Source organism: Nicotiana tabacum, chromosome 18, assembly GCF_000715075.1.
Source record: "Nicotiana tabacum cultivar K326 chromosome 18, ASM71507v2, whole genome shotgun sequence".
NCBI classification, from domain to species: Eukaryota; Viridiplantae; Streptophyta; class Magnoliopsida; order Solanales; family Solanaceae; genus Nicotiana; species Nicotiana tabacum.
The window spans coordinates 155943313-155966040 of record NC_134097.1 but is presented as its reverse complement, the minus strand read 5'-3'; the positions used below and the strand labels follow the sequence as shown (position 1 = coordinate 155966040).

The 22728-nt window shown below is 36.0% G+C and overlaps 2 protein-coding genes across 2 annotated transcripts; both read right to left on the bottom strand.

Moving 5' to 3' along the window:
* Positions 1-668: 668 nt before the first annotated feature.
* On the bottom strand, positions 669-15078 carry LOC107768606 (histone-lysine N-methyltransferase ASHH3). Its single transcript, XM_075237554.1, has 14 exons — positions 14903-15078; positions 12682-12741; positions 11604-11733; positions 11279-11390; positions 6140-6239; positions 5363-5441; positions 5115-5286; positions 4921-5001; positions 4629-4806; positions 2303-2330; positions 2124-2214; positions 1531-1579; positions 1347-1428; positions 669-1017 (listed from the first exon to the last, which is right to left on the bottom strand). Exons 2-13 carry the CDS (start codon positions 12709-12711, stop codon positions 1351-1353), a joined length of 1128 nt encoding a protein of 375 aa, XP_075093655.1. The 5' UTR covers positions 12712-12741; positions 14903-15078; the 3' UTR covers positions 669-1017; positions 1347-1350.
* Positions 15079-15747: 669 nt separating this feature from the next.
* On the bottom strand, positions 15748-22476 carry LOC107768605 (uncharacterized). The gene is made up of 3 exons (XM_016587727.2): positions 21729-22476; positions 20522-20629; positions 15748-16311 (listed from the first exon to the last, which is right to left on the bottom strand). Exons 1-3 carry the CDS (start codon positions 21913-21915, stop codon positions 16289-16291), a joined length of 318 nt encoding a protein of 105 aa, XP_016443213.1. The 5' UTR covers positions 21916-22476; the 3' UTR covers positions 15748-16288.
* Between the last annotated feature and the right edge of the window lie 252 nt (positions 22477-22728).

Here is a 22728-nt window from a genome sequence, read left to right as displayed (position 1 = left end):
ATTTACAAGTGGTCATTCAAAAATAACCACAGTTTCAAAAGTAATCGAAATTTAGCCACTTTTCATGTAAAGATAAATCTTAAGGAAAACACTATTCAAAATCCGGAAAAATACTCCAGCATAATATACTAGAGTTCCAGTATAATATACCGGTCCTGCATAATATACTGGAGTTTGGAACACCGGTGCTCCATTCTCCAGTATATTATACTGGAGCCAACAAAGTATACCGATCCATATTCTGGAAGTTCATACACAGGTGCACTAAACTCCAGTATATTATGCTGGACCGATCTCTGTTGCAACAAAATAGTGGCTATTTTTCAATGACTTGGCAAATGCTGGTTATTTTTGAATGACCAGTCCGAAACTGGCTAGACCGTGCTATTTTAACCTAAAATTTGGGCTAGTTGGACATGCCATGTATAACACTCGCGCGCACACAAACAGATTTGGTAATAGGAGTTGTAAATAAACTAATAGTTCATAATGATATTGACCTGTTTAGAAATCAAAGCACACAAGTAAAAGAAATTGTGAAAGCAAATTCTCTTTTTGCAGGCCAAAGTAGAAATAGAATGTGAAAAAGATCAAGAAAAAAATGAACAGAAACAAACACATTTCAAGGTACAAAAATAGAGAGCTAACGAATACACGAGCAATCAAGGTACAAAAATAGAGAGCTAAGGAATTTCTCTTTTCTCTCTAGTTAATGAATTATGAACCATATAGTCAACTTGTTTATCAGGGACATCCGATACAATTGGGAACGGGGTGAGCTATTGTTACATTTGTTATGTTTATACATGGGAAAGAATCATCAGAACTTCCATCTCCAAAGGAGAGTACTAACATCAGCAGACTTGTACCAACAAATGAAATTGGGAGAAGAAACATGCTACATTTGTTACAACATAAACAAAGCTAGCGAACCATTGCAATTTGGATGTTGAACAACATATCGCATCTCTGCTGCAGACGTTGAATCATGTCTATCTTAATCCTGACATCTAAGACCTACAAAACAATTGTTCCGCATTGAACTCCTTAGAAAACCAACAATAGTAGTATGTCTAAATCCCAAACAAGTTCGGATCGGCTATATGAATCCTCAGTGATCATGTTGTTCCATGCAAGCTCATATCATGCCACTATTATACAAAAATAGAAATGAGAAGTACCAGAAGTTCTCTATATTTTCTACTGGTATAAAATCTCTAACGACTCCTTAGAATATTATCCCTAATTAAAATTCATCCTTTAAACCTGAACTGGGTACATGGATCCACTCTGCACTAGCATACAAATAATAGAATGAACCTTAAATGAAAAGTTGGAACAAATACCTGATTACACAAGAAAGTTACAAAATTCCCAATCTTCCGTTGACATGTCAACGTACTCAACACTACCATCTTCAAACATGATCTGTTAGGTTGGGTTGGGGCAGTTGAGGGAAGAACAAGAGTAAACAATCAGCCAAATTACGGGTGTCCGAGTTCCATTAGAAGAAATTCAAAGCTTCCTTACCAAATGTTTTTTGGTGATGCTGTCAAACTGTTTTATAATTCCAAAAGACCTGAGAAAAACAAGGTATTCAAGACCCACAGTAAGTCAATAGGACTGAAAAAGGTAAAACATGAACAAATAAATGAGAAGAAATTAAATGGGCAACCAGTGGCAGTGGAAAAGTATCGAGAAACTTCCTAGCTTCTAGGTTTAAAGGATACTGTCTTTGAATATCAAGTTAACAAGATTGCAACCACTTTCATACTTGGCTACCACACACATAAAGTTAGTAGACAATTCCTAATGCAAATAATGTTTAGTAGAAATCTGAGGATTACATAAGAAAAGTTATAAAAGAGACCTCAAAAAAGATTCCACGAAAAAAGAAACCATGGAGACCACATGTGAAACAAATTTGTAATTACTTCTCTGAATAGAGATGAAGGTTTCATCAAAATATCTCAGCATCAATAATTGAAACCTGAAGTTTGAATAGACTTCCTAGAAAGAAACTAAGAAATATTTTATAGTATTACTACAGTATCTAATCATTGAAAAAAAGAAAAAGATAGAAAAGATAGTGGATTTTATGAATACTAATGAGACAGACATACCTTTGATCAGAGAAGCGAATTATTCTTATAAGATGACCTACACAGTTACGAGGACGCTGGATTCTCTGAGCAGAGTCACAATTCCAACTTCCTAAACAGCATGAGATCCAAGTTAAATCAAAGAGACACTAACTTTCCTAACACAGATATCATGGAAGTCAAATGACTACTTAACCTACCTTTTGGAGGAACTCCAGTTTGACAACCCTGGTATAAAAGTAAATAAAAGGTTAATAAGTCCAATATCGGGGGAAACAGATAATGTATTATAGGAATCTGAAAGATAATAGAATAGCGTTCGAAATCGCTTCTTCGAGAAACAAAGTGTATGCAACTATTCGGTCTGTATCCATCAATGGAACCAAACCAAAGGCAGTAAAATGGGAGAAATATGAAGGAAATAGTCAGACATAATTAACAAAATATAGGTACCCATAACTTGGTCTTTAAAGGAAGCGCAAACGAGATAACAAAACTTCCTTTTTAATAAGCATAACTTAAGCTGGGAGATATTCTCTGTGGCATCCTACTGTTTTCTCTGCTTTTCCTCTTTGCACATATAATTGGTGAAGAAATATTTTGACCCACCTAAGAATGATATCCTTTTATTATCCAAGACAGGCATCTAACACACTTAATAGGCTCATAGATCTGGGATTAACATGACACTAGCCTCTGCCAAACACAAACACTAAGTCAGTCGTCCATCATGCATGATTTTCCAGCTATCTTCATCTTACAAGAATCCTAACAGGTTATTAACTCATAACGATAGGCGGACCCAGGATTTATAGACGGCGGGTGCACCCGATCTTAATCGATATTGATGGCTCTCGCCATAATGATTTGATTGGTTGTTCGGTTCTGCGTTAATTTAGCGCACTTTTAGCGCAGTTCCTGACTGAATATATATTAACTTAGTTATATTTATTCAACTTATATATACAAATCGATCATCCAATTAATTAAATAGATTTAGCTTTGATTTAAACAAATATTTTTAGAATTGTATGTTTTACCAGCATTTTATAAATTATAGAGAATCACATCCATTCTAACGATAATACATATAAAAAACAAGATAAGTAAACTTAAATATAAAAATCCCTAAGAGAGAGTCTGTGAAAAATAATGTAAATGGATTAGAAATTAATAAGATAGAAAAAAATTAAAGGAAAAGAAAAAAGGAGCAAAAGAAGAATGAAAAATGATAGCTAAGGACACTACCGGTAAGAACGGTAAGAAACAAAGTAAGGGAAAAGGTGAAAATTAGTAAAAATAAGGAAATGACTCAGGAATTAAGGAAGTGCCATTTGCCATATTCAGTTTTTGCTAGAGTAAACTATCTTTGAATTCAAAAGAAGAAACAAAAAAGAACAGTTGCATGAATGGGTTTCAACCCAACACGCCAATCAAGGAAAGGCACTTGAGCAGGCTTCTCGATCAACGCTCCCGTCCAAGTTTTTGTAAATAAGGGGCCAACTAATAAGGGATCCTCAGTATATATATATAGCAGTGTTTTTGTCGAGGCTAACGGGTTCCGGTGACCCCTCTATAATCAACGTGGGTCCGCCTCTGTCATAACACACTTCATGTACCATCATGAAGCCCTCGCACTTTTACTTAAGAAGAAGTCTGTTTCGCCCTCATATCCTTGTGTTCCCTTTCTTTATATATTCTTCTTTGATAACCGTGGTGACCGGGTCAGCTTGTGCGCACTTTGACTAATTCCACGAGATACCTACTACCTCCCACCAACAACATATAGCAGGTAACTCTGTCCACCACGGCTTGAACATAAGAAATCACCTAATGTTTTTTTGTCTCCGTTGGAATTTGAACATGAAACCTCATGGTTCTCAACCGACTTCATTGACTACTAGGCTACACCCTTGGGTGTCCCTTTCTTCATATTTCAACTACAACAAAGTAGTTTATGATCATCATTTAAACCTCTAGTCCACTAAGGGTTTGAGATTGTTTTATGTTTTTCTGCAAACATATAAATACAGGTCACAGCCAAATAATGAAAGCAGAAAACCTCAGACCTTTGCTATCTTATACAAATCATCTTCTTTACTGTATTAAGTTTCCAACAAATGCAAGAAATATCATATAGATAGATCATGTCATTTCGCATGGAAACGTGATCTTCCAACTTCTTTCCAGGGAAAAGCAGCATGGTTCTTCCACAGGGTAGCCCTGCCCAATTGGGAAAAGGAATGAAGGGAACTACTTTTAGACAGTAATATCAAGCATCTTGTCCTCTTTACGACTCCCTCTAACAAAATTCAGAAAGGAGCAGAAATATGTATGGCTCGATAAAACTGAAGGTCATAATTTGCTATCAATTTCATTTTCGCAAACCACCAGGACAATTATGGACAAGCACTAACGAATTTGGTCATAAATCTAGTAAATAAACGTCCAAGCGAAAAGAATGAATCGACCCGACACACACACTGCTCTTATATCTCAGATCATAGACAGAGTAGAGATACACACATGTTTTAGAGATAGCAATGCTTTCACTTTGGGAGAGGACGCAGCAACTTGACATGCCACTAACTTTAATGCAGCATCTGAAGAGGAAAGTTTTCGTTTTTTAGGTTTAATTCCCAGCTTTCGCCTACATTTTACAGCACCACAGTGGCAATCTTGATCTGCACCAAATTGAACGAACCTGCTACACTTGTTAGACTGAGCAAGGGCAAATGCACACTCGGAGATAACAGACTGCTGACCAAAAATGCTAGGATGGCAGAAAACAATCAAAATAAAAATTCAATGTCCATACTGATAATCGTAGGTCAGATGCTCGCCCTTTTTAATGTCACGTGTCGCAAATATGCCAATTCTTGTCTCACCATCCATCAACCTGAAAATATGATTCAGTACGAAAACAAATAATTCCCACAATAGGCTGGTATCCCTGAGAAGAAGGTTTGAGAGAGCTCCAAATGAATAGTAAATATTAAGCCGTTTATATACCATTTCTGCATCTCAGTATTTGGACAACAGCTATGATTAATGTATCTGGATTTGTTGCCCTTGTAAGTGGCATCAATCACCATATCCCGATTGATCTCACACAAGTAAAAGTTTGTTTCCCCACTATGCTTCATTTTCCAAAGTCTCTCTTCACATGTTTTGTCATCAATAACTGCAGTTGTAACAGCTCAGAATGTGCAAAACATGAAATACTCTTCATATTAAGCAAGAAACTGAAAAAACTTCACCTTCTCCAACATATTCTATAACAAAATCTTTTCTCTTGATATCTTCACCTGCCTCAATCCCACTGCCACATTTCTCAGTCTGCATTTTACGTGTCAACAAAGCTTGACTATCATAGATGATTATTGGTTGGTTTTCAGAAGAACGAAAAGTTGGAAGAATACAAAATAAGCAACAATAATTTATTTCTACACCAGATATGTGAGAAAATGAAATGCAAAAATAGATATGGCAAATGGTACCACCCAGCATTTTTTGAGGCATTTGGAAGTTGGTACCATTTGGCAAATTTTATGTTTGTTTAGGTACTAATTGATTATTATTTTTACTGTATCATTTATTGATTGATTACTTTTTATGAATCCATCATTATATAATGAGCTTGACTTACTTCAGTCGGCTTGTAAACCCTGGTCCTTTTTTTAAAAAACGACAAACAAAAGAGAACCTAAAAGAAAAGATGAACATGAAAGGAAAATTCAAAAACCTATGTTATGACCAAAGCACTAAGATACCAATCATAACTACTCAGTCAAAGTATGTACAACCTCTTAAAAGTGGAAAAATAAGAAACATCAGGTTCTAAGCTTCTTTGGTTGTCAATTGTCTGAAAAATGAAAATGCTCTATATGGGAAAGGAATTGTCTACGCTCCTGGTAACAAAAAGACTAATAAAGACAAGGTCACAAATGATATAAATGATGACTCAATGCTGTCAAAATGCATGCAATAACTAACATATGTCCAAATATCTCAGTGTTCAAAGTTTATGTGCATACCATAACTATTTTCATCTTCTTCACAGGACGTTGATGGAATGGTTTGTTCAGACAAGCACTCCCACATTTACACCCTGAGGAGCAGCTAGACCATAAAATGCTGCAAGAAAAAGCAAAGTGAAATAACTAACAACCCACGACTTCACAGATGGTTTAAATGTCAAGATGCTGAAAGTAGTATTTTTTTTGCACCTCAGGTGCTACTTCATAGGATAAAGGTTTGCAAAAAAGTTATCCAACATAATCCCAAATTATGTAAACCCTGGATTGGATGATTCTGGATAAATCATCCAAAGAAGTCTCACCACTTTATTTACAGGAGGGGGTAACTATAACTTTTCGCTGGATAAGCACCTATTATGATATATAACATATTAAGGCACCATCTTCTTATTTCATCTCTTCTACTTTTTTTATTTTGAGAAGGTAACATTCATCTCTTCCTTTTTTTCACGCCCAATCAAGCCTAGGCTTCCTGCCACATCCCCTTTCATCAAAGTCCAGCTTTCCTCCCACCTTAACCCTTATGCCAGGAACCTTGCTATTCTCACTCTTACAACATAGTCAGAGCTGCCTCCCTACCCATTTAGAAACCCCATCCTACAAGCACCACACTTGCGGATTAACCAACCCCCACCCCATGCGAGCCCTCTCGTATCCCCTTCAGTCCCTCCTTCCCTCACGTATTAAGACTCAACCCACACTCAACTTCTTCTTCTCTATTTTCCCTTCCCCTTGCTTATTCATCCTTCCATGCGAATTAAATATTTATCGCCTTTCTTCTCTTTATCTTCTCTGGGACAAGCTTTTTTTTTTCTTCTTTCTTACGCAATTTTAGTTTGTTTTTTGTCAGATTGATGGATGATGATTCTGTGGCATGAAAAAATTAAGTTGGACTAAGTTATAACTTCTAGAGTTTTTAAAAAATATTTAAATAACAAAAAGCAAAAGATGATGTCAAGGGCCTACTTGGGAAGCAGCAATAAAAGGTCATCTCATTGCAAGTCAAAAACTCCATTGGACAATGATGAGATATCTGGTCATTAATCAGGACACGCCAAACATGTGACATGACATATAATCCAACCCATAATCTCCTCATACCATCCTATCCAGAGAGAAGGCATATCCCATTCAATTACCAAACAGCTCCTTAGTGCAGTGACTACCTTCTCCTACAATGAAACTAATACCACTAGTCATTCCATCAATTATTCACCGATAAAAAATGAGTAAAGAGCTTTGGTGTAGTGGTAAGATTGCAGCACCTGGTGCGTGGATTAAGCACATGTCAAGGGGTCGAACTTTGCTGCAGACAAAAGCCTAGCATTTAAGTGGAGAAGGGTATAGCGGCGGGCCCATTATCAACTGAGTTTTGAACCATGCACCAGTGGTCCTCAGCGGTTTCTTGGTTATCAGAAAAATGTTAAGTAAATTCATCTAACCCTCTCATACATCCACCAAAGATCAAATACATCTCACCATCAAACTAATAATTGCTAAGAATATATAAGACTACTTTTTTTTCTGATAAGGTAAGATTTTATTCAAAAGCAGTATCAAGAAGATACTGAGGCAAAATACAAAGAGCTAGACTTGACACATTAAATCCCTATAAAATCTAACAAGTCGAGCATATCCTGGAAATGTAAAAATAAAATTTCACTCTTCCAGTAATACATATTAAGAATACATCTATATTTCACTACTTGAAGTTGCTCCTTATTGCCCTCAGAACATCTCCTATTCCTCTCAGTCCAGATGGTCCATGCTATGCATAATGGAATGGTCAACCAGATCTTCTTCTGAAATTTACCTGCATAAATTGACTTCCGGCATCCTAACAGACTTCTGAGATTTCCAAGAATAGTACATTGCACACCATAAATTTCCATGAAAATGGTCCAAATCTGCCAGGTGTAATTGCAGTCCATAAAGAGATGATCAACAAATTCACAAGAGTTTTCACATAGATAACATCTACTATAAAGCTTAAAGCCTCTTTTCCGCAAATTCTCCTGTGTCAAGCATGCTTCATGGATCACCAACCAACCAAAACAAGCCACTTTGATTGGTGCAAAGTCTTCTAAATCAGCTTCCAAGGCCACATAGATCCCAGTTCAGTGTCTTGTTAAATGAGTTCTCTATAATAAGAATTGATGGTGAAAACTCCTTTCTATTTAGAATTCCAGCACAATACATCTACCATCCCCTGATTTATCTTCACAGAATGCATCTTTTGCAAGAAAAAGGTCCCCTTCATGCATTTCCCGGTCAAAGAAAATCCTCCTGAACTGGAATTCTGAGAATTCCAGCCATCTTCACTAAAGACATCAGCCATTAATACATGGGAAAAGGGCCAAATATACCCCTCCACTTTAAGATATTGTCTACATTTAACCTCTGTTATACTATCGGGCCAAATTTACCCTACCATAATATCGGGCCACATTTACCCCTACACTCAGCAAACTTTAAAAAAATTACCCCTCAGTCCGTCAGGTGACCCAGAATCTCCCAAATCATTTTAATTAAGTTACTGATTCTTCTTCTTGGTCCACTATTTTCGAAATAATTGGCATTTACGTACTTTCTGAATTGGAGAAAAAAAATTAAATAATACAATTGTTAATAAACAAAGTATAGTAAATTGAAAAATCTAAATTAGGTAACTTTTCTAAATTCTAAAAGTATTTACAACATCCCAGTTTTAATGAATTCGTTTCACCAAATGTATGGAGACTTTGCAAGTATTAGTGATTGAAGTTGAAGTTCCTCAGAGACTTTACATTGTCTAATTCAACTTTGCTTTAATCAATACACATTGTTGCACTCTTCAGTAATTGATCGAACTCTATACTAACCAGGCAATGACAGAATATATTTGAACATACATGTACATACATGATGGTCAGCTGCATATAATACACAATAAATAGACCCACTGAATTCTACGGTATGTATATGATTGAAAAACAAATAAAATTTTAAACCAATTCCAAACCCAATATTACAAGAAGAGAAGTAGGTGCATTGGTAATTTAAAAAAATTATGAATAATTTGTATAGTCTAGTAACTTTAGCATTCACATCAATAGTAATTTCTGAAAATAATGGAGCGAGAAGAACAATAGGTGATCTAAATAAAAGGAATTTGGGAGATTTTGGATTACTTAACAGATCACCGAGTAATTTTTAAATGTTTGCTGATTATAGGGGTAAATTTGGACTGATAGTATAACGGTAGGGGTAAATTTGACCGGATAGTATAACGAAGGTTAAATGTAGATAATATTCGAAAGAAGAGGGGTAATTTTTAGAACAATTAACTGGACTAGCAGCCCATATTAGTTATAAACTTTAAATAAACCTATTTTATTTTTATAACTCATTTTAAACACTGTGCATATCTTTTTTACTGTTTTTAGCCAGTTAAGCTAATCCTAAATGTAGGAATTGTGATTTGAAATCACTTAATTTTAGGGATTATAAGGGATACGATACCCATCTGATATTATACAAAGTAAATAATTTCGATTTCTCTCTCCCTGCATTCCCTTTGTTCTCGCTCAATCTCACCGATTAAAGTTAAGCTTCTCTTCTCGTTGAAGTGAAGATTTCTATTTCTATAAATTGGTTATGATATTAACAGGGTCCGAAAAAGGTAAGGCGCACTGTTATGGGCGGACGGGCTAAGTGAGAAGAAAATACTTTACTGGGGAATTATGATTCAGGGGAATGAAAATGGTGTGGTCTTGTTGATTTTAATGGAAGAAGAAAGGAAAGATATGGAGGTGTTCGTTGATGTTCGATGTATAATTATTGTAGAACTCAGTATATAGTCGGTGTGTAATGTATATATGTTAATTATACATAGATTTACAATGATTATGCATCAAACATACACTGTATACTCCGTGCGTAATGTGTAATGAACTATGAAAGTCTCGTGTGTGTGTGTGTGCATATATATATATATATATATATATATATATATATATGAAAGAAAATAATGGGTTTAGACTGACATTATTGTGATTTGTGTAGAGATTTTATTTTTGTTTGTAAAAAACTCCATTGTTAGGGTTTCTCTAAATTGTGAAGAAATTTGCTATTCAGGGATTTTTATCTGAAGCTATATGGCTACACTATTTTAGGGTTATTTTTAATAAAACTTTATGGCTAGGAAAAGTTGTAAAAGATAGTGGGCCGGCTATTTACGTTTTTTTCCCTAATTTTTAAATGTTTGCTGATAATAGGGATAAATTTGGCCACATAGTATGACGGTAGGGGTAAATTTGGCCGGATAGTATAACGGAGGTTAAATGTAGACAATATTCGAAAGTAGAGGGGTATATTTGACCCTTTTCCCTTAAATACATTAGTATTATTCACCACACTGTGAAGGCAAGGAAATTGCTCTTTTAGCAGTCCAATACCATCGCAATTGTCTTTCCACATCCTAACACTTTGCCCATTTCCATCTATAATGCTAACATCTTGCTGAAATCTCCCAGAAACTGACTATCTGTTTCCAAACAGCAACTCCATAGGGTGTTTTCACTGCCTTAGGAGCCCAAACCCCTCTCTTCCATATTTGATCTCAATGACAGATTTCCAAGGTGCTACCTTGCCATTTCTGCAGCAAACTTTAGTTATGAACTTCTGATTTCCTAACTCTAAAGCTTCCATCTTCCTTGTGTCTAATTATTGGGCTCCACTTAACCAATGAAACTTCTTTCTCAGAATTTATAAGTAAAAATGTCAAAGCTAGATTACCGCCATGGATGGAACCAAACAACCTAGTGAACTACCACCCTTTTCCTTTTCTTTTTTTATAATATTTTTGGTGCTGTAGAAATTACAAACAAAAAGTGCAGACATATCAAATCCATTGCAAGAATATCAGCAGAACGTGTTACTGGCATATTAGGCCACGAGTACTTCTATATAGAGTCTATTAACTTTATCTAGAAAGGAAGAGGAATGCATGCAGTGCAGAAAATTGTCAGCTAGAACCATGTAAGAACTCCCAATCAACAAATTTATGCAGGTCATGGGGATGTAATTTCCAAAAAATATATTTAAGTCTATCAAAGTTCGGACTGCTAAATGAATTTTAATTTGAGTCATCCTTACCTACACAGACAATCCCTGCCGCACACGTCCGAAGATCCTGCTGTTGAACTGCAGGAACAAAATATGCCATCATCTTCCAGCCGCCGCTTAACCTTCTTGGTGAGGTATATATCTTACAAATAGTTAATACTGACACAACTAAAAGCAGAGAAATGTTGAAGGAAGCTATACAAAGATAAGAAACAATGCATTTCAAACAGAAGACCAAGGCAATTATCTTATCAATCAGTGTATAGGATTAAGAGATGTTTAATTAGAAAATATACTATCAAACTTTTAAAGTGCATCAAATAGATCTATCATAATTAATTCTATTGAAGGATACTACGCTTTATATAGGTAAAGGGTGTGGGTTGCCATTTATTCAACCAATCTGGAAGTTCAAAGTCAACAGGATCTCCAATCTCGCTTGTCAATTTGTTGAATACATGCCCAATCCCACCATGGACAGCACTCTGTGCAGAAAGGAAAATAAATTGCATATTAACAAGATGCTGATATAGCAAACATAAACACACACACACACACACACACACACACACACACACACCACATACTTCATAAGAGAAGCTCCGTAACAATCATATAAGAATAACATATCAGAATTCTCATAGGCTTTTTAGCTGACACGTTTTTTTCCATTACGCTACTCTGCTTTTATCCTTGCTAAACTACAAAATACTAATTTTTCAAGTAAAGGAATAATCCAGGCAAAAGAAAAACGAAAACAGCAACTATACAGTGGATACTTCTAGTTAGGCTGTGCCACTAAAAGAATAGTTGAACAAAAAAAATCTTAAAAAGAAATTCTATCAAAAAATTATTAGGGACAACATTTGTGTCCAACAGCAAATGACCTGTGCAGACAAGGACAGCAGACAGCAAGATGAAAGAGTCTATGCTGTGTCAGATGCAAGAATATATAACGGTCTGATATATTACTTTAGAAAGGATCCTAATCAAAGGAATAAGCTTAAAAGGATTATCCCATTTAAAACCGAAGCAGTAGTTTTATATAGTAAAAAGGACTATTCCATTTCACATATACAAAGGTGTTGGCGCGCTGCTATGTAGCTTAAACTTAGAACCCGCAAAGTGCTAACCCCCTTTTATGTGAGGAAAATTTACTTGGATGGCCTCTTTACTTTGCTTTAGATATATTAGAAGAGAATTTATTTGCAGTAAAGTGCTGATTTCCCCCTTTCTAATCAATTAAGGAAGCCATTAGTACCTACATCTTTCCAATAAATAGGAAAGGAAATACAGGGTCATGACTAAACATGCGGAAATAGGTCAAAATAACCTGCAGACCCCATTTACGTGGGGTAACTCTTTTGCAAGAAAATTTGACGTAAATGTTATGCTGAATAAAGAAATAAGATAGAAGAAAAAAGAATCTCGACCTTCTTCATAGCTGGCATGGGTTCAATCATTCAGTAGTAGCAAAAATCAGTTGCTATAGCCTATAAGGGCAAAAATAAATGAATCAGTTAGGAAGCAAGGAAGCCAATATAAAGTGTAGAAAACGCTATATCAAAAATCTATTACTGAAAGTATGGACAAAATCCAAGCTCACAAACCAAAGCATATACTATTACAGATTGGTGGTAATCATGCTCTTTGCAATGCGTGTTTCCAATTTATGGTAGCTAGTATGATTGAGTTTTCCTAGGATTTGAACTATTAGCTTTTATTGCACAAATCCACAAAAAAACTATTTCTCAGAACCATGAGTAGCCTTAAATGACATTAAGATAACTGTGTAATGTATTTGCAGTTTGGATTACTGCAGACCTGAAGCAAGGTGGACTTAATCAAATGGATAAAAGATTATGAGGTTATCAGCAACACTCATGAACTGGATAAAAAGATTAAGGACTTCATACTTTAGCCAAAAAGAAAAAAACACATATAGATTCGGGAGTTGAAGTGTTTCTTCAAGTAGGTAGTATATTAATGAAGCATGCAGTATTGTCCTCAACGTATTCCACACTCTATTTTATGTCCTATTCTCGTGTGATAGAAAATACTCGATGCATTCCAAACTCTCTTCCACATCCTTTTCTCACGTGATAGAAAATCCAAAGACCAGCTTAAATTTTGTCACAATGTCTCAAATTTGACAATATTTTGAAATATCCAGTTCTGCAAGCTGCAACATATTTACCAAACATTCTCAAAAAAAAAATATCAAAAGTACCTGCACACTAAGGGGTCGTTTGGTTGGAATACGATTTATACTGGTATAAGTTATGCCGGTATAAGTTATATTGGGATAAGTTATGCTGGGATTAGTTATGATGGGATTGTTGTTTATTCATTATTTGGTATGTTGTATTAAGAATGACAATTGCATAATTTCTAAGAGGAGGTATAAGTTATACTGGTGTTAATTGCCCCACCTTTTATAAGGTATAAATTATCCCAGTACTTATACCTGGTTTGCTAACCAAACAGAGTATTAAGGTGGTATTAAATTTTTATACCACTCTTATACCTTCTTATACCTCATACCAAACGACCCCTAAGTATTTCTTCAGGATACCTAAGAAAAGCTGATCTTAGAAAATGATAGTTTAGCCAATTATTGATCTTCTAAGTTATGTTAGATTTGCACCTAGCATCCAGAAATGACCACTGGGTCAGTTTTAATATCACAAAGAGTAAATACATGGACAGTTACTATAATTAAAAAAAATGTTTAGAAATGTAAAATAACGAGAGAGAAAAAAGAGAGAAGAAAAGGAAAGAAAACAGTCAAAACATTGTAAAAAATTGAAAAAATAGGCAAGGAGAGAGTTCAATATATTATTATCAATTTTAAGTTCACGCAGCAAGCAGAGGCGGAGACACAATCTCAACTTTATGGGTTCTAAATTTCAGAACGAAGACAAAAGTGCTAATAGCTGGGTTCTAAATTTAATTTTACAAATACAACAAAAGTTATTGGGTTCGACCGAACATGCATACATGCTTATTATTGTCTTGGAAAACACTAATAAATTACTTCTTCCATCCCAATTTGTTAATCCCTTTTCACTTATTAAAGGTCAATTTTGACCAAAATTGAATCAGGCATATTAATACAATTCTATAAAAATACAACAATATTTAATTATATTAGAAATCAAGTTAGAGTACATCAGAACCAAATGTAAACAAATTTAAAGAGAAGTAATTGACACAAATTTAAAAGAATTGTAGTCAGTTTTAAAACATCACAACAAATGTAAACAAGATTAAAAAATCAAAATTAAAAAGAAAATTTGGGAAGAGAAAAAATATTTAAAGAAACAACTAAAACACATCTTAAGGAATTGCAAGCAAAACAAACTCTTAATACTCAATCCAATTTGAAACAACGCAAAAACAGAAAATGTTATAGTCTTAACAACTGACTCTGGTCACTCAAGAATGGTGGAAATCAAGAAAATTACTATATCTGACTCAGAAAATAGAAAAACTTAAGTGAATTTTCAAACTCCACTTCAAAAATTGAAAAAGGGCAACATTTTACCCTATTATATAAACAAAAATGTAGGTTCGGTGTTTTTGCTAGCAAAACTAAATGAGACGAACTAACAGAAGAAGTAGAGAAATAAATAAGAGAATAGAAAAACAAACCGGTTCCAGTGGAAAATAGTGGTCGGCGGCGATTGCCGGAGAAGTAAGTGTTCGACGCGGCAGGGAAGAGAGAGAGAGAGAGACGTTTCAAAAAAAATGCCCAAAATGTGCACTTTTTAAAAATAAAATGCATTTATAAAAAATATAATGAATTTTATAGAAAGTGATATTTATAGAAAGGCGCATTCAATGCGGTTTTATTGACGATTTATAAGTGGCATCAACTGAACGTAAGTTGCTCTATATAAGTCGCATAACGAGGTTATAACAGCCTGTTTGGCTTAGTTGATTTAGAGTAGCTGATAAGCATTAGGTGCGGTGAAAAATATTTTTAAGTGCTGAAGCTGATTTAAAAAATAAACAGTTACGTGTTTGGATAAAAATGCTGAAATTAATAATAAGCAGCTGAAGAACTGGGTATCCGAAGAGTTTTGTTTAAAAAGAAGTATTTTAGGGATAGAATAGTAAATATTTTGGTAAAACCTAAAGTGCTTATAAGCTGAAATTTGATAAGTTGGGGGAGACCAACTTATGGCTTTTGGCTTATTTTTGGCTAATAAGCACTTAAATTATAAACACTTTTAATTTTACCAAACGCGTAGATAAGCCAAAAAGTGTTTATAAGCCAGTTTGACCAGCTTATAAGCTTAGCCAAACACTCTCTAATTCGCAATAGTCAACATAATAGGCGCAGTTGAGAAAGCGACTTATGCCCAACTACAAAATGGGCTGAACAAATTAAGGGGTTATTTGGTATAATGGTGGGATATCTCATAGATTAGTTATCACTCCTTTTATATGGGTTAACTAATCACACCATTTTAGTGTAAAAGTTATCACCCGATTAGAGAATACCCCAAACCAAATATAGGACAAAGCTAATCGCAAACTTTATCCCGGGATTATTATCCTTATCCCATGAACCAAACGACCCCTGAGAGCTATCTTCCCCCGGACCTTCTTTATACAAGTAAAGGAGGCAAGCAACCAAGGAGAAGAAATTAAGCAACTAAAGAGAAGAAATCGAGTTAAAAACTGAAATGCAGTAACAGTGAAGCTTGGTTGGCGGCTGACGTGGCAACAGTTAGTTATGTTAGTTACAGTCGGTTAGAGTTAGTTATAAGTTGTTAGCTAATAACAATCTTCTAGAATCTTCAACTGATCATATATAGTTGATATACATGTAGTTGATGAATCACTTTTGAAGATAATACATTTCTATTCTTTCTAAATTCCTCTTCTCATTGAGTTATTTTCTCGATAAATCCTGATATAGTTGTCACCTTCTTCGAGCTTTAGCTCCTATATTGACTATTCTCGTTAGATTCTGCTACATTGCATCAATTGGTATCAGAGCTTTCTGCCCTTGGTATTTTCGATCATGACTCACAGCAAAAACACAAAGAAACCTGTTGAAAAAATGGAAGACAAATTAGCAACTACTCAAGATCAATTGCAAAAGTTGATGGATGGAATGGTGATTCTAAATGAGCATAATGTACAAATTGATAAGGAACTACTTGAATTGAAGGAAACTATGGAAGCTATGAATCAAAAAGGGAAGGAGAAAGAGCCAGCTAGGGCAGAATATGCTATTGGTCGAGCTGGTTCAATGGAGATTCAGTAAGAAGGAAGAATCAGAGAAGTTCATCAAGGTACGACTTCTAATGGTAACTTTTTCACTCGATACTCGAAGGGATTCGCTGGCGGGCTTAAAGGCGACTGGTGGTGGAATGAAGTGGTCCAAGGTAAAGTGGAAGCGAAGAAGGCGGTGTACCTGAAGTTAGTAGGGAGCACATACGAGTTTGAGAGGAACGCGAACAAGGAGAGGTATAAAGTAGCTAGGAAAGAGGCGAAACTGGCGGTCACGGAGGCTAAGACTGCGGTTTTTAGTTGTCTGTACGAGGATCTAGGGGCCAAAGGCGGGGAGAAGAAACTATTCCAGCTGGCTAAGGAGAGCGAGAGGAAGGCGCGGGATCTGGATCAAGTGAGGTGCATCAAAGACGAGGATGGTATAGTATTAATGGGAGAAGCCCATATTAAGTGGAGATGGCAGACTTACTTTCATAAACTTATGAATGAAGAAGGGGATCATGATATTGTGCTAGGCGAGTTGGGGCATTCCAAGAGCCACCGCAATTTTGGGTACTGTAGGCGCATCAAGGTTGGAGAGGTCGTGGGAGCTATGCGAAAGATGAGCAAGGGTAGAGCTACCGGGCCTGACGAAATTCCGGTAGAATTTTGGAAGTGTGTGGGTAGAGTAGGTCTGGAGTTGTTGACAGGGTTGTTTAATGTTATTTTCAGGACAAAGAGGATGTTGGACGAGTAGATGTGGAGTACAGTGGTTCCGTTGTACAAGAACAAAGGTGACATCCAGAGTTGCAACAATTATAGAGGTATCAAACTATTGAGTCATACCATAAAAGTGTGGGAGAGGGTAGTAGAAGCGAGAGTGAGGAGGACAGTATCTGTATCAGACAATCAGTTCGGGTTCATGCCGGTTCGTTTTATTGCGAAAGCTATCCACCTTATTAGGAGGTTGGTGGAACAGTACAGGGATAAGAAGAGGGATCTGCACATGGTGTTTATTGATATGGAGAAAGCGTATGACAAGGTTCCCAGAGAGGTTCTTTGGAGATGTCTAGAGGCTAAAGGTGTGTCGGTTGCCTACATTATGGTGATTAAGGACAGTGAGAGGCTACTCCGAGCATTTTTCGGTTGTTATGGGGTTACACTAAGGATCTGCGCTCAGTCCATTCCTATTTGCTCTGGTGATGGATGCACTAACATACCATGGTTAAGGAGAGGTGCCATGGTGTATGTTATTCGCTGATGACATTGTTCTGATTGAAGAAACGCGGAGTGGCGTTAATGAGAGGCTGAAAGTTTGGAGACATGCCCTTGAGTCAAAGGATTTCAAGTTGAGCAGGACGAAGATAGAATATCTTGAGTGTAAGTTTAGTGCCGAGCCGAGGAAAGAGGGCATGTACGTGAGGCTTGGATCGCAGGTCTCCAAGAGAGGCAGTTTCAAGTACCCTGGGTCAGTTATATATGGGGGTGGGGAGATCGACGAGGATGTCACACACCATATAGAGGTGTGGTGGACAAAATAGAAGTTAGCATCTAGAGTCTTGTGTGACAAGAAAGTGTCTCTGCTACTCAAAGGTAAGTTTTATAGAGCGGTGGTTAGGTCGGCTATGTTGTATGGGGATGAGTGTTGGCCAGCTAAGAACTCACATACCTAGAAGATGAAAGTAGCATAAATGAGGATAATGAGGTGGATGTGTGGGCACACTAGGATGGATAAGATTAGGAATGAAGATATTCGGGAAAAGGTGGGCGTGGCTCCTATTGATGACAAGATGCAGGAAGCGAGACTCAAATGGTTCAGGCATGTTCAGAGGAGCTTGGATATCCCGGTAAGGAGGTGCGAGCGGTTGACGTTGGTGGTTACGATGAGAGGTAGAGGTCGGCCTAAGAAGTATTGGGGAGAGGTGATTAGGCGAGATATGGCGAGACTTCAGATCTCCGAGGACATGGCACTCGATAGGAAGTTGTGGAGGTCGAGCATTAAGGTTGTGAGTTAGGAAGTAGTTGAGCATATTTAGTCTTCCAGTGTGAGGCTAGGCTGATAGGATTTAGTCTTAGACTGCTAGTGGCCAGTGTTGTGTTTACACTATTATTCCATTTTTATAGTGCAGGGCATTATAACCTGGTCATTATTTCTGCCTTTCATCTATTCACTGGTTCTTATGTTGTGTTATTATTTCCATAATGGTACTGATATATTTTCTCTTTTTGTCTATTCGTCTTCTTGAGCCGAGGGTCTATTGAAAATAGCCTCTCTACCCCATCAGATAGAGGTAAGGTCTGCATACACACTCCCCTCCCCAGACCCCATTTGTGGGACTATATTGGGTCATTGTTGTTGTTGATTTGAAGACTTGGTTGTACAAAATCGACCAATTCTTTTCTATGGATGAAGTAGTTTCTGATCAAAGGGTTAAAGTGGCTTCTATTCATTTTGATGGAGAAGCTATTGCTTGGCATAAGTTGTATGTGAAATCTAGGGCTTCAGTTTTAAAGCCTACGTGGACTTAGTATGTGTTAGCCTTGAATGAAAGGTTTGGTGAAGGTTTTGAGGATCATATGGAAGCTTTAAAGAATTTGCAGCAGACTGGCAGTGTTAAGGACTATCAAGCTGAATTTGAAAAATTATTGACCGGGGGTTAATATGTCTAATGAAAATGAAATTAGTTTTTTTTTATGTGGCCTTAAGCCAGAATTGAACAAGCATGTGAGAATTCAGTCACCTAGAACACTTCTGCAAGCCTACTGAATTGCTAGGTTGCAGGAAGAAGTATTTAGGGCTTAAGCTCAATCTTAGGGGCTTAAGCCTAATATAAGAACCCACATTGACTTACTACGTACTCCTAATCATAATAAAACTCAATATAACCAAAAGAATCCATTGCCAAACTCCACAAAACAAGAAGCCTTTTGAACCTACTCTTAATAAGAACACTAGGATTCCTGCCAGGAGATTGAGTGTAGCTGAAATGGATGAGAAGAGAGCAAAGGGTTTGTGCTTTTTCTGTGATGACAAGTATGTACCAAGTCACAACTACATAGGTAACAACAGTTGTACTTGGTAGAGGTGAAAGAAGATGAAGGAATATAAGTAGAAGAACATGCAAGTTTGGTACAAGAACTGTTGGCAGAATCAGATGAGTTCATGGCTATCTCATTGCAAGCATTTACATGTATACCAGGCTATCAAACTATTAGAGTTATAGGCTACCATGAAAAGAGGCCATTGCAAATGTTAACAGATACTGGAAGTACTCACAATTTTATTGATGAGAAAGTAACTGCAAGGCTAGACTGCAAAGCTTGTTCTATTCTAAAATAGCCTGGGAGTGTGGCTGATGGCAGAAGAGTACAGACTGCTTCAGTTTGTAAGGACTTGTAATGGCTATTACAAGGTACAATATTCTCATATGATTTCTTACTCTACAACAAAAATGGCCTTTAGCGGCAATAAATTTTTTACTTTAGCGGCAATAGAAATTGCCGCAAAAACCTTTACCAACAATTGATTACTAGCCGTTGAATCCAGCATTGCTAAATGTTTTAGTGGCAATTCCATTGAGTACCGGTAAAAGCACCATTTATTGGCGCTAAAGGTAATTATTTTTAGTGGCATTTATTTACCGACCATTACAATAGCCAGTAAAACTATTTGTGAAATGTGCTACCTCGTATATTTAGTTGTGCTTGTCATTTCCAGTAAAATCCCATCAATTGCCAACAAAGGAGTCACTTTTAGTAGCAATTGTAATGGCGACTAAATATTTCCGTTAAATGACATTTATTTAACGAAATTTTACACTTCTAATTCTCGTTTGCTTATTCACATTCACAACTAATAATTAAAATAGCAATGAATTAAAGGAATGTTAGTATAAAGAAATCATTTAACAATCTTATGATACATTTAATTCTTACGAGAAAAACAGAATATAAAAAGGTCATTTAGTTATATGAGAAATCAATAAAATAATACTGAAGTTCTTAGAGAATGATACTGAGTAGATGGTAGGCTATTTAAATGTTTACCTGGATTTAGTTTTTTGCATTTTAATCTCTTACAAACACTGGATAGTGCTGATACCTTGACAAAATTGTCAAGCCCATCATCATGAAAGAGGGCAATGGAGATGAAGACTAACATTGAAAAAAATATACAAGAATGAAAAATATGTAAATAATTCTTCAAGTCTCTTAATTATGATAATCATTAAAGAATAAGAAGGAACATCAGATACTTACAAAATTATCACCGAATGGAAAGCTACTTGATCTTTGCAAGAGAGAAATAAACTTAAAAGCAGTAGTAGACAACTAAACACTAGAATTACAGATGACACAATGTACAAGAGATATCACACTAAAATTCAATTACCTATAACTTCTGGGATTGTTTTCCCAAGAGGCATATAAAGTATCATGAATAAAGAATATAAGAGGATATGACGATGAATTAAGGTTATTATTACGTGATTTTCCTATATTAAATCAAGTTAGTCCTCCGTTGGTGTACATAATTTCCATAACAATTGTGTGTATAATTTTACTTCTTTCACTTTGTTTGGTGGAAATAGTCGGGACATAAGGCATTAAGCTATATATACACCATCCTACTCAAGTTACTTTATTTGGTGAATGGAATATGAAGAACTATGGAAAAGAATATCTCACATTACCCAAGGACAGTCAGTAACCAAAATATTACACTTCAATATGTACTTCAACATGCAGGGTTAAGTCGCTGTAAAACATACGTATAATTCATCCTTGAAAAAAATTTGAATTGCAAATGTTCTGGTTCTGGAGTTCCAATGCTGCATTTTCAATTAACTATTGCAAATCCAAGTGAGATCATTTTGATTTAGTGCACTGTAAAACTAATTTAATTTATCTTTTTTCATTCCTTCCTTCAGTGAAGTCGCTATCTCCAAAAGATAATGCGCTAACAACTAACTAGAAACAACAACAATAAACTATAAGGAAAAGGGTCAAACATGTAATTAAGAAAAAAAATCAAAGAAGAAGAACCTTAAATGAAAAGGGGGCAAATTCCACTTTAATCTCCCATATAGAAAATTTTTGTTCACCTATAAAAATAAATTTGAGAATTCATGTTCCACTATTTGGAACTTTTCATTTGAAATACTTTAGTTTACATATAGATGGACTCCTAAATAACTTCAATAAGTAATACCCTAAGAAATATCGAGTTAAAGATATGGAGATAGAGGAATACCTGAGATTTGGTAATCCCAAAGAGATTGAAGGTAGAGAACCGGCGATTGCAGGCCTGCAGGCCGAAATATCAATGATTGAAGGTCCACAAAACTGAGGCTTGCTTCCACGATATGAATTTGGGGGCTGAGGGCTTTGTTTTGCGGGTTTACACTGAGGATATTGTTTGATTTCATAAAGAGAACCATTGGATTTATATACCTAGGGAAGAGGCATGTACTCAAGGGTGCAAATGATCAACTCAAGTCTGTTAACGCTAAGAGTTTGATAAGGAAGGAAGGAGCAGAGGCTCAATTCTTCATGATTTCTTTAGTAATCAGCGAGGATGAAAATATTCAGTGCCACAATATACAAGCTATGACAAGTGCTGATACCTTGCCAGACTTACCAACACTTATAAAGCAGTATTCATGTATCTTCGAGTTGCTCACTACTTTACCTCCTCAAAGGGGTTCTTATGATCACAAGATTCCTCTAAAAGAAGCCTCCAATCCCGTTAATAAGAGTCCCTTAAGGTACCCTGGAATTAAGAAGAATATAATTGAAAAGCTAGTGCAGGAAATGTTAGACCATGGAGTAATATAACCTAGCACCAGTCCCTATGCATCTCTTGTAGTGTTATTGGGAAAGAGAGATGGTAGTTGGAGACTTTGTGTAGACTATAGAGGTCTGAATCAAATGACTATCAAGGATAAATTTCCTATTCCCATTATTGAAAACTTACTTGATGAACCAATGGGTGCTGAGATATTTTCCAAAATAGATCTTGGAGCTGGATATCACTAGCTACGAATGGCTGAAGGAGATACTCACAAGACTATTTTCAAAACTCATGAAGGACATTATGAATTTTTGGTAATTCCCTTTGGGATAACCAATGCACCTTCATCATTTCAGAGTTTAATAAATGTTGTCTTCAGACCATTCAAGGAAATCAGTGCTGGTATTCTTTGATGATATTCTGATTTATAGCAAGAGTGTGACAGCTCACGTAGATCATG